Below are 16,073 nucleotides of genomic sequence, written 5' to 3'. Positions count from 1 at the left end.
AGAATTACGTTAGAGTCTGCGGTCGACCGCTTTTTGCGCTTCACTCCGATCCCACCTTCGCAGGTTTGATTTCTGCAAAAGAAAAGAAAACGGGTTTCTTAAATAAAATCTAGACTGGAAGTGGAACGGACACATACATTTGTAGCTGGGTGCCTGGAACAGGTAAGTCAGTACCGGTACCGGTATAGCCATAGGTTAGGAACAGAGTCAGAGCCGAGGCAGGCTAACTTTTACCCGGTATGGTGAGACTACCACATATCGACCACCTCTTTTGAAACCGACCACCTTGTGCGCGTTAAAATTATTGCGTATTACAAACGATACGCGTGGGAGAGTAGGCGCAGAGTCCATGGAAACTGTAAGAATCACTTTTACGAGAAAAAAAGAAGCAACAAAAAGTAGAAATTTAGTAGAATTAATCAGAATTGTATTGACCAAACCCAAACCCCGCTGAAAAACCAAGAAATCCGATAGGAAACGGCTTTAGAACAAATATCCGTCGTCAATCGTCGAAAAATGTGCCGGAGCTCGCAGTGGAAGTAGTGAGGCGATCATTTAGCATGTTGACGTCATAGAACTGATTTGAAAGAGTAAAAATATTTCGCCACCGCGACAAGAATCGACCGTAAACTTAGTGTATCGCGGTGGTCGGTTTCAAAAGACGGGTGCAAATGAGCAAATGTAAAATCGTCGTATTCGTTGTTCGTCGATATATACGCGGATTGAATCGGACTCGCCGAGCGAAACATGGGATTCTGATCTGCTCAATTTTCTGCACAAATGACACGAAAACTGGGTAAAATTGATGAATATTTTCGCAGATACGATGCTTAGAAGATTAGGTGGTCGATAAGGGGTAGTTCCAACCATACTTAGTCTTAACTTTTACTTTAGTTTAGTTTAAGTAACCCGGCCAGGGCCAGGGAGCCGGAGCCGGGAGCTCCGGCCCGCGAAGCGGACCTGCTTCGCGGGTCGGAGCTTCCTAACTTAGACAGCTGGCTGCCGTCTGTTTTGAGGAGTTTTTAAACATTTTTTTTATTTCTCCTCAGACGGCTCGCTATCGTGCAGCCACCGATGCAAAATCCCCCCGATGGGATCATCGATTTTTTGTCTTTATTTCACAAAAATAACTGAAGTGAAGAACTACAGTATTGTTAATTACCACACACCGGCAGGCCTACCAAGTTTTTATAGGTACTGGTATGTGACAAAAAAAATACTTAAAGGGGAAGTTCACCCTGACAAAAAGTTTAATGTAAAAATAGCAGAAAAATTATAAAATATTGCCAAAGGTTTGAGAAAAATTCAAATAATTAAAAAGTTATTAGAATTTCAATAATTTGATTTGTGACGTCATATGCGAGCAGCACACCTACCTAGCGAATGGTAAAAAACAATGAAATGTCATTTCCTCAGATAATTGAACATGGTTTTCACTGTACCTTTGGTATATCAATAGACAAATTACTTCACACCCGATCATGAATAGAAAACAAAATTAAGTCATCAGGAACCACACAAAATTTCATGCATTTTATATTACATAACACATGTCATGGAACAGCTGCTCATTTATGACGTCACAAATCCGAAACTTTGAACTCTTAATAACTTTCTTACCCTTTAACGGATTTTCCTCAAACCTTCACCAATATTTTTTACTATTTTTCTGCTTTTTTTACAACTAGATTTCTTCAGGGTGAACTTCCCCTTTAAATTACATTTGTAACGTAATCCGTTGGAAAGGGCTGAAAAAACCCATTTAAAATGGTATATTGACCATTACTTTATGCCAAAAATTAAGAGAGTTATATTAAAAATCTTATTGCCATTGTCTTACCATTGCGACCATTCAAAATGCAAGCTTATAGGGAATCAATTCAATATATATTTCACTTAAAAATATATATCTTTCTCTTCCACTAAACCATTTCACTCAAAGAAATTTATATTTCACTTTTGAAAATGTATTCCACTTTATCAAAAAAATATATTTCACTCTAAAAAAGTATGTTTCACTTTTCAAAAATATATGTTTCACTTTGCAAAAAATATATATTTCCCTTTTCCCCCAACAAAATATGTTTCACTTTTAAAATGATATATATTTCACTTAAGAAAATATCACTTTTCGAAAAATGTATTTCACCTTGAAAAAAAAATTCACTTTTCCCCAAAAATATGTTTCACTTTTGAAAAAAAAATGTATTTCACTTTTCAAATTTTTTTTTTCGATGAAGGATCATTTCATTCGTTACATTTTAATTTGGAGAGAAAACAAATCCTTTGACTTTTGTTGGATAATACATGCGGCTGCCGTATTAGACTGTACGTAATAAAATTCATCTATCTACCTGCATGATATATCTATCTGCCTGATATGTATATCTGTTTAAATATGTCTATCTTTCTATCTATCCATATACCGGGTATCTGTCTATTTGTCTATCTATCTCTCAAACTTTATTTTATATCTATCTGTCTAATAATTATCTGTTTAAATATGTCTGTCTATCTATCTACCTATCTACGAATCTGTCTAGATCTATCTATCTATCTATCTATCTGTTGAATTGTCATCATAACTTTGAATGTTTATGATCTGATTTATGAAACTTGGACATAAAAGTAATCAAGTATCACTGAACATCAAGGTCAAAGGTGAAGTCGCCACCTTCCACTTTCCTTTGCTTGACCAATAACTCCAAGTTCCATGTTACAGACGGGCGTATTGTATGCTCACCTTAGCGACACTCTTGTTTCTGCTATAATTTTTACAACAAACTTTTGCCATGATGAACTTCCCCTGTATTAAAGTTGATTGAAGTCTTTACACTAATTGATTTTTCTTATTTTCTTGCTTTTAACTAGGTTTACAGTTCTACTTTGAAGCAAACCATAAAGAATTTCATTGTTCAAGATGGATCTGAGTGTAATTTTGTTGACAGTACTCTCATTAGGCATGGGAAGTTATGCTTTGAAAATTACTGCACAGGATTTCAGAGTGGGAGCCTTCAGTTTGAAAGTTTTTGGGCAGACAAAGATAACAGATCTATCCATTGTGGCTACAATTGCCAGGGTAAGCAAAGTAATTATATTTTCGACATGCGTTCATGTCTACATTGTTTTCTTTGATAGTGAGGGGCTTTAGAAAGTGATTTTTGTCATACTTAATTGCATAGCAAGTGGCAACAGTGACAGCGCATCAGCATAGAAATCTTAACCTATTAAGTTTATGAAATGTAGTCATAAATTTGAAAGTTATAGTCCTTAAGGGTAATATAGTTCAGGTAACTACTGTAATCAAGTATCACTGACCCTATTGCATGAATTTTAGGTCAAATCATTAAGGTCAAGGTCATAGGGCCAATGAACTTTGACCAAGTTGGGGGTATTTTTTAAAATGTCATCATAAATTTGATAGTTTATGGATTTTTATAGGCCTGCCCTTGACGGGACGTATTATGGTATCACGCTCTGTGTCCGTCCACTAACTTTTCCTTGTGAACACGATATCTTGAGTTTGACTTAACCTAGGCTCAAATGATATGATCCTAGGTTAAGTTAAAACTGAAGTAATTGCGTTTACAAGGACTTCAGAAGGGTGAGATGAATCCATGTCAGTGTGACCTTGACATTTAGACCTCAACATCGTTTATGGAAATCCATAAACTGGTGACAATAATATGTCCCGTCAAGGGCGGGCCTATAAAAATCCATAAACTGGTGTGCATGATACTAGCATGGATACTAGCATGGATTCCAGGGAAGCCTATTGATTTTGAGGTCAAAAGGTTAGAGGTCAAGGTCACAGTGACTTATTTTCATCTTACCCTTCTGCAGTCCTTGTAAATGCGATAACTTTAATTTAACTTAACCTAGGCTGTGTATGATGCTAGCATGAGTTCCAAGAAGTCTAATGAAGTGGAGGACTAAAGGTCAAGGTCACACTGACATGTTTTCATCTCACCCTTCTGGGGCCCGTTGCATAAAACTTTTTACCTGAGAAAACTCAGGTTATTTTTACCGCAGTTTTTGCCCTGTGCTAAAGTCAATGGCAGAAATCAGACTAACCTTAGTTTCCAGATTTTACCAGAGTTTTCTCAGGTAAAAAAATTTATGCAACGGGCCCCTGGAGTCCTTGTAAACGCGACTACTTCAGTTTAAATTAAGTAGGATCATATAATTTGTGTATAATACTAGCATAGATCCGAGGAAGCATATTGATTTTGAGGTCAAAAGGTCATGGTCACACAGACATGTTTTCATCTGACCCTTCTGCAGTCCTTGTAAACATGATAACTTTAGTTTAACTTAACCTAGGCTCATATAATTTGGTGTGTATGATACATGTACTAGCATGGATGCCAGGATGCTTGACATTAAAAGGTTGAAGGTCAAGATCACACAGACATGTTTAGCTCATCCGGTCCGAAGGGCCAGGAACCTGTTTCATAAAACTTGTTTTAATAACACATTCGCAATAACAGTTTAAAGCTATTGAAATCCCTCTGTCTGATTGGCTGATAGTAAATTTGTTGTAGAAATTCTGCATTTGTTATTATAACAAGTCTTTATGAAAAGGGACCCTGTTGAGCTTATGCCATGGCATGGTGTCCGGCGTGTTTTCTGTCTACAATTTCAAAATGCTTCTTCGCCATTTCAAGTCCGATTTCAATTCTGTTTGCTTTGAATGCTTTCTATTATAGCACTAGGTGGCGGCGGATTCGAAATTTCGTACACTGAATTTTGAAACTCATTAAATATGCTAATTTATGCACATTTTTCAAAATTCACAAAAAAATGCTTCTTTATTTATTGACAGATTTTTATTTTTTTTTGTCTTGCCTGCGTAGCGGAGCAATACATAGGTATCACTATTTCCGGCGTCGGCGTCGTTGTCGTCAACAATTGTGTTGTACACCCAATAACTTTCTATAGCTTCGAGGTGGGATCACCAAATTCATACCAGTGGTCCATCTCCTGTAGGCACAGGTCAAGTTTGAATATGAGTCAAATTTGAATAAGGTCAAAGGTCAATGAACTTTCCATGACTGGCACAATTGTGTTGTACACCCAATAACTTTCTATAGCTTCGAGGGGGGATCACCAAATTCATATCAGAGGTCCATCTCCTGAAGGCAAAGGTCAGGTTCGAATATGAGTCGAATTTGAATTAGGTCAAAGGTCAATGAACTTTCCATGACTGGCACAATCGTGTTGTACACCCCATAACTTTCTATAGCTTCGAGATGTGCTGTGCTGTACATCTTCGAGGTAGGATTGCCAAATTCATACAAGAGGTCCATCTCCTGAAGGCAAAGGTCAGGTTCGAATATGAGTCGAATTTGAATTAGGTCAAAGGTCAATGAACTTTCCATGACTGGCACAATCGTGTTGTACACCCAATAACTTTCTATAGCTTCGAGATGTGCTGTGCTGTACATCTTCGAGGTAGGATTGCCAAATTCAATCCAATAATTTGCAAGCGGACCCGCTGACCAGTCGGGTTTTAACCCGCAAGTCAATTTGTCTTTGAAAAATGAGAAATATTATTTCTGCAATCCCCACACTATACAGGCTCATATCAGGAAAATATATGCCAACTACTAACCTAGCCTTCAGTGAATTTACTTACAATTTGCAAAAATCGCCTTTTATTCCGGAGAGAAAATGTTTTTGGGGTGACTTTGTACCACAAAATGGGTTCGCTCTGATCTCGAAATTGAAAGCATTACGCAATTAACTCCTCGGATCTGAGCCGCAGCTCAGGCGCACTAGCTAGCCCAGGCTGCCCAGCAAAGATCGGTAATGTTGTTTTTTAGTCCAGGTCGGTCAACACGGCGACTCACAACAATTATAATTACAATATTCAATTCTATGGGACCTCGTCTATAAAGTAATCAAAATTGAAATAAATACCTGGATAATGATACAGTCAATTTTTTCTTCTTGTATATCTCCACATTATTTCCTACTGTTTTTGTATTTCTTACAATTCTTTATAAACTAATACAAACATGCACGAGGGCGCCCATGAACTTACGTACACAGCTTGTGTTTGGTCTTAAGCTGCGTTTATCTTTTAGCTTAATTCAATATGCGATTGATTTTGACTGCGCTGCACTGGCGCTCCTTTGAAAGAGCAACTCGATGTATTATGTCGAACTGTCGCAGTCCTGTTCACAAGACAAAAATACGCCAGCATTTTTTTAAAGGAAATATCTACGTCTCTAAAACAATCCGCCACATAAGAAGCACATGCTCCTAACTCAATTTTCATTGTTCATGTTTTTATTATGCGTCGTTACTTCTCCCTTTTTTCGTATGACGGTCTGCGGATTTGAGAATGAACTCGGCCCGGCCAGCAACCCACGATCGGGGGCATACCGGCAGGTTAACCCGTACCGCAACGGGAGCGGGTTACAACTATTTTTCGGTGGAAAGTTATATAAATATTATGCTTTAAATGCGAAATGTATTAATAAATCACATCACATTCTTGTTTTCTTCCTTCTGGTATAGCTTCATGAGGTTCACCAAAATTCTACACAGAATTTTAAAATTTGGAGTAGAAAATTATTTATGCTAGGTGGGGGATTCAAAAATTCTACACAGAAATTTGAAATATGCAAATTTATGCATATTTTTAGAAATTCACATAAAATGCTTCTTTAAATGTGGACTGATTTTGATTTTTTTGTCTTCCATTTGATAGTAAATTTGTTGTAGAAATTCTGCATTTGTTATTATAACAAGTCTTTATGAAAAGGGACCTTGATGAGCTTACATGTATGCCATGGCATGGTGTCCGGCGTCTGTTTTCTGTCTACAATTTCAAAATGCTTCTTCGCCATTTCAAGTCCAATTTTAATTCTGTTTAAATGCAAAATGTATTAATAAATCACAGCACATGAATTTTTTTCTTCCATCTGGTAGAGCTTCATGAGTTTCACCAAACTTCTACACAGAATTTTTAAATTTGGAGTATAAAATTATTATGATGATTTATGCAAAATTCAAAATCACAGAATATACCTCGTCTTTATTTGTTGACTGAATTATGCTTCTTCCTTGTCATTTCAAGTCAGATTTCAATTCTGTTTGCTTTATGATAGCTCAAGGTGGAGATCCAAAATTTCAACACACAATTTTGAAACTCATTAAATATGCTAATTTATTCATATATTATCAAACCCACAAAAATATTTATTTGTTGATTGATTTTGATTATTTTTGTTCCATCTGTGAGCTACGTGAGGTTCACCACTTGAGGTTCTACACAGAGTTTAGAAATTTTGACTAGAAAATTATTGCTTCATATGAAAGTTATTCATAGATCACAAAAAATGCTTCTTTCTCATTTCTTCCTCAATTTCAATTCTATATCCTTAATTTATTTATGTCACCAATGTACATGTAATTCACTACAATGTCAACTTGGCTGTTCAATTAAAATTTTGTTGTGAGACGCAGAATAAGCTCCTCATCATTGATGTGCTAGTTTCATCTTGCCCTTCTGCAGTCTTATAATACTAGCATGGATCCCAGGAAGCCTATTAATTTTGACGTCAAAAGGTCAAAGGTCAAGATCACAGCGAAATGTTTTCATCTTACCCTTATGAAGTCAAAAAATGCGATAACTTTATCTTAGACTCATATAATTTGGTGTGTATGATACTAGCATAGATCCCAGCAATTCTTTTGATTTTGAGGTTCAAAGGTCAAAGATGAATTCGCCACCTTCCATTTTTCTTGCTTGACCAATAACTCCATTTTCCGTGTTAAAGGCAGGCATCCGGGGGGGGGGCACTCAGTATATAATGCATAGTGGGTATGTGCCGCGGAGGGGACCCCCATTTTTACACTCAAATTTCAGTTCCAAGGCATACATGTAGCATTATTGCCTTGTTGAGAAAAAGAACAAAGAAAGCCGCTCCAAGGCATAGCATTTTCTTCTTATGGAGAAAAAAGAAGAGAGAAATCCGCTCCAAAGCTTCGCATGTTTTTCGTTACGCCGCTCCGATCACATTGAATGAGCTGCAATTTTGGTGAAAAGCGGCCGCAGAGCTCCCCCGGCGGAGGCCGCGCTAGCTGCATCATGCACGCATGACCGTTCCATAGGGATGCATACGCCCTCACACGCTGGGGATCCGTTCCAAGGACCCACGTTTTCACAAACATTTGTCGTTCCGAAGACCGTTCCGAGGACCCTCCTTTTTACAATAAGCCCGCTCCAAGGCCCCCGTTTTTTGTCTCGCCCGCGGCACACCCCCACCACTTTTTTGGTCGAGTGCCCCCCCCCCCGGGCAGGCATATTATGTGCTCTCCTTAATAGCGAAATCTTGTTCAACTTAGACATGGTATCAAGTCCCTCTAATCATCTGGCTTAAATTTCAGGTCACACGATTAAGGTCATAGGTTATATGTACAGTATGTAGGGTCAATTAACTTCAATCATGTGTGGGTTATGAATTGAATTGAATTGGTTTATTGACACAAATATCAAACAGGCAGCTCGCAGGCTGAAAATGTTCAATTTACAAGCAAAAAAATTAACAGAGATAGTAAAATTATACAATGGGGAGAGATAAAACATAAATTAAATTAATTACATTGATAAAATGCCAAATGCAAATTATGGAAATAGCAATAAATCAACTTTCTAGTATCATGTTTGAATCAAAATACAGAAACCAACAAATAGGGCTAAACGAACAACAATGAACAAAAGCAGAAAATGAGTTGTGTAGTTGACGCAAAAGTCAAGTGATTGAAATTTAAATAAAGCAAATCTGTTGTGTACACAAAAACAGAATCAATATTTGTTCAAACCAAAATAATATGAAAAGAAACAGTAAACCTCAGTTTGCAGCAAGGTGTCAAGGTTAAAGAAAATTCGACAAATTTTAACTGTTTCGAAATATTGCAAATTAATTGACAGATAAAGAGGATTGGACACGGGATGACAATTAACCTAAGTACAGTATAATTAAACAAAATAAGAAAATGTCCCAGGATTTAAATATGTTTTATATAGAAATCAACAAAATATTATTTTCAAATAATGAACGATGAATTATTAAGGTGATTGATATTGTGACAATATGTGTCAATTATTGCACAAATATACATGTAAAAACATTACAGAGAGAGTAATAGAAAGTTAAAACACAAAAATAGAATGGAAAGCATTATCAAATTACATTGTCCAGACATCATATATTTCAAGATTTTCAGAGGTTTGCGTTGAGTAGTCTTATCGCAGATGGTATGGTCGACGAATGGTAACGGGCCGTCCTGCACAGAGGGGTATCCAAGTGGTGAGAATAACGTAGACACCGAGAGGACACTCTGCTGCGCAGGGGCAGAAGGAAATCTCGATGCCTAGGGGAGGTCAGCAACCCTTCGCAAAGGTAAGCAGCAACTGTTCGTGACGCTCGGACAGACGACTGATACCAAGTCTATTCAAAGCGTGTTCATAGGAGACATACATGTATTGATCTCTCAGGATGATACGACATACACGCTTTTGGATCTTTTAGATTTCATTAGCTTGATTCGTTGTTATGATTGTGGACCACAACGGGGATGCATATTCTAATATTGGACGGATGTAAGTGGAATATATATTCACTAGGTCGTGCATCGAGACTGACGCTTTCCGCAGACGACATATCATGAATATTCTCCTTCCAGCTCTCGAGATCATGTCCGATATATGGCTATCCCATTTGAGATTTAATTGAAGAAGAACACCAAGCAGCTTCTGGCAGTTCGTATACTCCAGCTGCTGATTATTCAGAAGTAGATTTGGAGGATTGGATCTGTTTTTTGAGAAGTCAATAGACAATAGACATGGTTTTACTTTTCTGCACATTAAATTTCATGTCATTCTCCGTACTCCAAGATGTTAACCTCTCAAGATGATCTTGTAACGTCGAAGTGCCAGAAGTGGGGCGAATCTCAAGAATGGTCAAATCGTCCACATATTTCCACCGTTGATCGGTATCTATGGCAGCGTTCATTTGCAATGTATATGAAAATCAAAGGACCCAGCTTGGTCCCTGGAGGAACTCCGCAGGTCAAAGGCAATTCTTCAGAGATGGATGAAGCGATTCTGACTGCCTGGGTTCGCTCACTCAAGAAGCTTATAATGGTTGACAAAGTTGCTCCATCAACGCCATACCTGACGAGTTTATGTATCACCGCATTATGGTTGACACGGTCGAAGGCTTTCGAAAAATCTATGGTGCAGAGCATAGCACAATGACCAGGCTTGTCTAAACCACGGAGGATTGTATTCAAGAGACTTACCAAGTAGTGACTAGTGAGTGACTTCCCCTCACATTGCCAAACTGACGCGGATCCAGATGAGGTGTAAGGTCTCTAATCAGGAACTGTGAAAGAAAACTTTCGAAAACACGTGCCAGTATTGGGGTAATCGAAATAGGTCTCAAGTCTGAACAGCTGGTGACTGGATACGACTTTGGTATTGGTGTTACAACAGAAGACTTCCAACGAGACGGAAATGTACCCTGGTCTAGACTGGCATTAAATATAACTGCTAAAGGACCAGAGAGTTCGAAGGCAAATTCTTTTATCAGCTGTATGGAGATATCCTCCGGATGAATAGCTTTGGAAGAATTCAGCCTTTGGAGCATCTCAAAGATCTTATATCTCTGGATTTTAGGTGGTGGTCCATTAGAGGGTAGAAAGGCCGGACAAGACGAAAGATCCAAGGCAGGCAATTCACAGCAAATATTCGCAAAGAAGTTGTTGATGTATTTCGCTTGTTCAGAGGAGGTTGTGCCAAATTCCTGGGGAAAACTGAAAGAAGACTGCTTGTTCAAGCCTGCGAGAGAGCGGAGTTGTCTGTGCCATTTACCAGGATTGGATGTTTTCATCGCCGCAATCTTCCTCTGGTAATAGAGAGACTTTCGCTTCTTGATCTCATGTTGAATCTCATTCCTCATTTTCCTGAAAGTTGATCGATCATCTTTCTCAAATGCATGTTGTCTCTTTCGGATGAGGGACTTCAATCTATCAGTAATCCAGGGCTTGTCATTCGGTGAACAACGACGAACAACAAGTGGAAAATGTTGCCGATAAACTTGCCCTAGTAACGTCTGTAGAGATTGCACCATTTCATCTGGAGATTAAATGCCATTCAGGTAACTAAAGCCATATGAGGTGATCCAGCGACCAAAGGATCGTATAGAGGAATCACGCAAAGGCCGATGACTACATCTTGTTGTAGATATAGGACAAGAAGTTTTCGGGACCATCAGTAAAGTGGAATGGTCAGAACTGGAAATAGGTGCCGATACCAAAGGCTCTTTGTAGAACTCTCCACAGTCAGTGAAAATCATGTCAAGTATTCGGTTCTCTCTAGTTGGCTAATTGACATGTTGTTCGACATTAAGATGTACAACAAGTGGTTCCGTGTCTAGATCATTGAAGTCTCCAAGTATCATAATTGTAGAATCTGAGAAAGAGTTACGTATATAATCACTCATGTATATGATATGATCAGTGAGCTCTTTCTTCAGATTTTTACCTGGTGGTGAATAAACAACGCAGATGAAAAGATTCACTGATTTTCGGACATAGTTGCTCAGATTAGTCTTAACCTAGATGATCTCAAGATGTCTGGGTGAAGTCTCTACGTCAAACAACGTTGCGCGAAGGTAATTTCTGATGTAGAGTGCCACACCCCTACCATGTTTTCCAAGTCTATCTTTGTGAAAGAGAGTAAATCCATTCATCTCGTTAGCCCTAGCAGGGTTAGAGTCTGAAAACCATGTTTCAGTTACAGCTACAATGTCAGATCGACGAACCTGAACAGTTGCATAAAGTTCATCCAGTTTATTGTTAATTGATCTGATGTTTGTAAGAAGGATGGATGGAAAATGATCTTTACATTTAACATTGCGAGCTAACTGGATCACATTCGGCCTCGGTCCTCTGCTTGGAACTGGTGCATGGTTTGATCGTGAGATCGATATAACGACATCAATATCGATATAACGACATCAATATGTCTCCGAATGTGGGAGCCAGCTCTTCGACTCCTAATACGAGGAGTTGGATACCTTGCTTTTCCCAAACGGTCAATGTTTGTCAACACAACAGGGGTCAAGTGCACTTTCAACAAACTTTGCGTCATGTTGTTACGTAACATCCTCAGTGAACTGGGACTATAGCAAAGTCTATTGTGTTCCGAAGAAGTCATTGTTATGAGTACAATCGATATGGCAACGAGCCAGCAAAGTACACGGAGTGGTCCAAAACGCCGTAGATCATACACTTTATACATGAACTGTGTACATCTGTTCTGAGACGATGACTGGTACATGTACATAATGCAAAATGATTAAACAGTAGATACGAATAGAAATTGACTCCAGAAAGTTACTCACGATTGACAACTAAGACTTAGTAAAACTGATGGAAGACACAAAACAGTCTAAAAATTCCAAGATTGTGAATAAAACAACAAAATAAGTGTCCAAATAAAGAGAAGTTTAAAACCACGGGCAAGCAGCAAAACAGCGCCCTCTTTTTCAACATGGAAATCTTTAATAACCAAGTATATTCTTATCTTGCCTGCACAGCAGAGCGAGAACTCTTCCGCTTTTCTTGCAGAGGTGGCAGCAAACGTCAACATTGAAATCCCAACTAAAGCTCATAACTTAAAAAGTATATGGACTTATTTCATTTAACTTGGACGTATAGGTAATCAAGTATCACTGAACATCATGCCTTTGTTTTAGGTTACATAACTATGTCAGAGGTTATTTGGGATCAATGAGCTTACGTTGTTGAGGGATATATCAATATATTTGTATATTGATTCCCAACAGGAGTTCATTTTTCTCAGGTGTTCAATTAGAATTTCAAAAATATAAGGTTAGTAGAACTTATCATGCCATCTATATGTAGATCTACACTACAAATATCATGAAGGGGGACTTAGATCGAGTGATCTATTTACTATAATAAATAGTGAATGTTCTATTTTAAGATATTACTGGACTATATGAACTCCAAATATGAAATTATCCCTCATGCAGGTCTATTTCACCTTGGCCTTTGGCCTCGTTGAAATTAACCTGCACTGGGGATAATTTCATATTTGTCATACTTGTACATGTATAATCCAGTATATTGTATGATAGATTGTATAAATGTTTTTTTTTGTCTTACCTGCATAGCAGTGCAGGTCACATGATTTAAAGGTCAAAGGTCATTTAGGGTCAATGAACTTCGGCCAAATTGGGGGTATTTGTTGAATTACCATCATAACTTTGAAAGTTTATTGGTCTAGTTCATTAAACTTGGACATAAGAGTAATCAAGTATCACTGAACATCCTGTGCGCATTTCAGGTCACATGACCAAGGTCAAAGGTCAATGAACTTTGGCCCAATTGGGGGTATCTGTTGAATTGCCACCATAACTTTGAAAGTTTATGGATCTGATTCATGAAACTTACTGTATGTACATAAGAGTAATCAAGTATCACTGAACATCCTGTGCTAGTTTCAGGTCACGTGATCAAGGTTAAAGGTCATGTAAGGTCGATGAACTTTGGCTATATTGGGGGTATTTTTTTTAATTACTATCATATCTGCATAAGTGTATTGGTCTAGTTCATAAAATGTGGACAAGAGTAACCAAGAATCACTGAACATCCTGTGTGCATTTCAGTTGTTTAAAATTTAATTAATCTTAATTGTTTTTCTTGCTGGCTGCTGCTATATTGAATTGCGTACTTGTATAAGTTTTATAACAGTGTCTGTTGTACAATTCCAGGTCATCATGCGCTATGACATCATCTTGCTACAAGGGATCATAGATAGTGAGGGCACAGCAATTGATGATCTTCTGAAATTAGTTAATAGGTTAGTATTCCGTCCTTGTTTAAGCATAAACAAACTTTGTTAATGCACAATATCAATACATCATGCCCCCTCCTCAGGAGATAGATATAGCTCATCAATTAAGGGGGGTGGTACTCAAATTATAACATGATACCTATGTGCCACACCAAAGTAAAAAAATTATGAGCTCTGGTTCTCTGGAACTAAACCTTGGTCATAAAACAAGGCTCTTTGGAACTGACCATGTCTCCAATTACTTCAGTTTAACTGACTAGTACAACTAAAGAAGATACATATAAATACATGGATTTATTAAAAACATGTCTTGCAATACAAAACTGTCATTCCCATGAATTACTATTAAGAATAATCATCAGATGTAATTAAATATAATTATTTATAACTATTTCATATTGGATCAAGAGGTCATTGTCTCACCTGAAGAAGTTCAGCAAAGACTTAGTAATCGCTTTTTGTGTTAGGCTACGGTCAGAACCTACAAAAGTAGCCTGCTTGGAGACTAGGCGGGAAGATTTCGCCCAAGCGGCGGCCGTCTGGTTACCACTCAAGATTTATTGCAGAGTTTAAATTCTGGCAGTGCCTGCTCACTTTTCACTGGCAGCCCTAAGTATGCTTGTTGCCCCGGTGGTCGCCGTCCAGACGCCAACACCATCAAGCTGGTGCCAACAAACGATTTGATTTAAAAAATTGGATCAAAGGCTGTTTAGTGGTCACTGGCCAGTTGCTAGCCACTTAATTGCCACTCAGATATTGGTTGATGATCTCGCAACACATTCGAGATCAAACTATTCAGGTCAGAAATTGAATTTTTTGGATAATTTCTAGTGGTCACTGGTCGCAGCAAATTCAAGATTGACAGCAACATAATGTATTCCCAGGTAGATCGCGGTCGTGTTCAGATGCCCTGCTGATCACTGGCCTGACGCTGGGCAATTATTTAAAAAAAGGCCAGTGGGAGACCTCCAAGAAATCGGTAGGTTGTCAACCGATCACTGCTCGGAAGCCAAACGTTACTCGATTTGACCCAGATTCGGTCCTAAGTCGACTGGTGACTGATGGATAATCGACAGGTCACTGCTCGGCCACCAATAAGCCTTTACAGCTCGACTTTAAAACATATCGTTGGGCATTGCCTAAATTCCAGCGGTGCCTGAGCAGGCTACTTATCGGTAGGTCGCCGCTCTGAGTTGTGACTGAAGCCTTTAAGTCTGTTAGTCTGTTGCAATAATGTTCAACTTTTGTTCAACTTGCTCTTATTTCTTTCTTTCTGCATCAATTAATATCATGCTTTGTGAATATGAGTTGTTGGTAGTACCATATGTGTGTCCATTAGGGTGATGGGGTCAAAGGTCATGTGATAATGTTAAGAACTTGCTCTCATTTATTTATTTCCGCATCAATTATGTTGACACTTTGTACATACCACTTGGGGGTCCATGAGGAAGATGATATCAAAGGTAATCTAGGGGTCAAAAGGTCAAATGATGATGTTAAAGTTTTGTTCAGCTTGCCCTCATTTCTTTATTTCTGCATCAAATATGTTGACACTTGGTACACACATGATCCTTGAGTAATACCACTTGTGTTTCCATGAGGGTGATTGGGTCAAAAAGTAAAGTTTTCATTTGAATTGCTATCATTTCTTTATATCTGCATCAATTGTGCTTATCCTTGGTAGAGATTATCCTTGGGTAGGGTCACCACAAGTGTGTGGAAGATGATGGGGTCAAAGGTCATCCAGGGGTCAATAGGTCAAGTTTGTGTTCTCATTTATTTATTTCTGCATCAACTGTATTTACACTTGTGCAATTAACCATTAGGTAATACCACACATGTGTTCATGAGGTTGATAAAGTAAAAAGATCATATTGCATATTTTATCGATCCAGATATCTGGTGATGCTTGTGGTTCGTGAACCACCTTGTTTTTATAGTGAACTCGAGTATCAAGGCACCCCAAAAGGTAGTCCACATCCTGGACGATTTTTATTGATTGGGCAAACCCTATCGGACCGTACCCCCGCACACACACATAACCAACACACACACGCCCTCCACTGATTCACTTACCCCCAGTGATTCACCTAACCCAGTGATTCACCTTACCCAATGATTCACCTTAACCCACTGATTCACCTTACCCACTGATTCACCTAACTCAGTGATT

The 16,073-nt window shown here is 38.4% G+C and overlaps 1 protein-coding gene across 4 annotated transcripts in view; it reads left to right on the top strand.

Moving 5' to 3' along the window:
* Nucleotides 1-16,073, top strand: part of LOC121410172 — a 67,249-nt gene continuing 51,176 nt past the window's right edge. For all 4 annotated transcript variants that reach the window (XR_005969279.1, XM_041602076.1, XM_041602077.1 and 1 more), the window contains exons 1-3: nt 1-162; nt 2,872-3,079; nt 13,818-13,906. Coding sequence is in view for 3 of the 4 variants with exons in the window: in XM_041602076.1 (XP_041458010.1) it covers nt 2,921-3,079; nt 13,818-13,906 (248 nt within the window). In the remaining variant the exon portion in view is untranslated. The remainder of the gene's footprint in view (nt 163-2,871; nt 3,080-13,817; nt 13,907-16,073) is intronic.

The sequence above is a fragment of the Lytechinus variegatus genome, chromosome 3 (assembly GCF_018143015.1).
Source record: "Lytechinus variegatus isolate NC3 chromosome 3, Lvar_3.0, whole genome shotgun sequence".
Lineage (NCBI taxonomy): Eukaryota > Metazoa > Echinodermata > Echinoidea > Temnopleuroida > Toxopneustidae > Lytechinus > Lytechinus variegatus.
The sequence above is the reverse complement of the archived record's forward strand: the minus strand, read 5'-3'. Positions and strand labels throughout refer to the sequence as shown.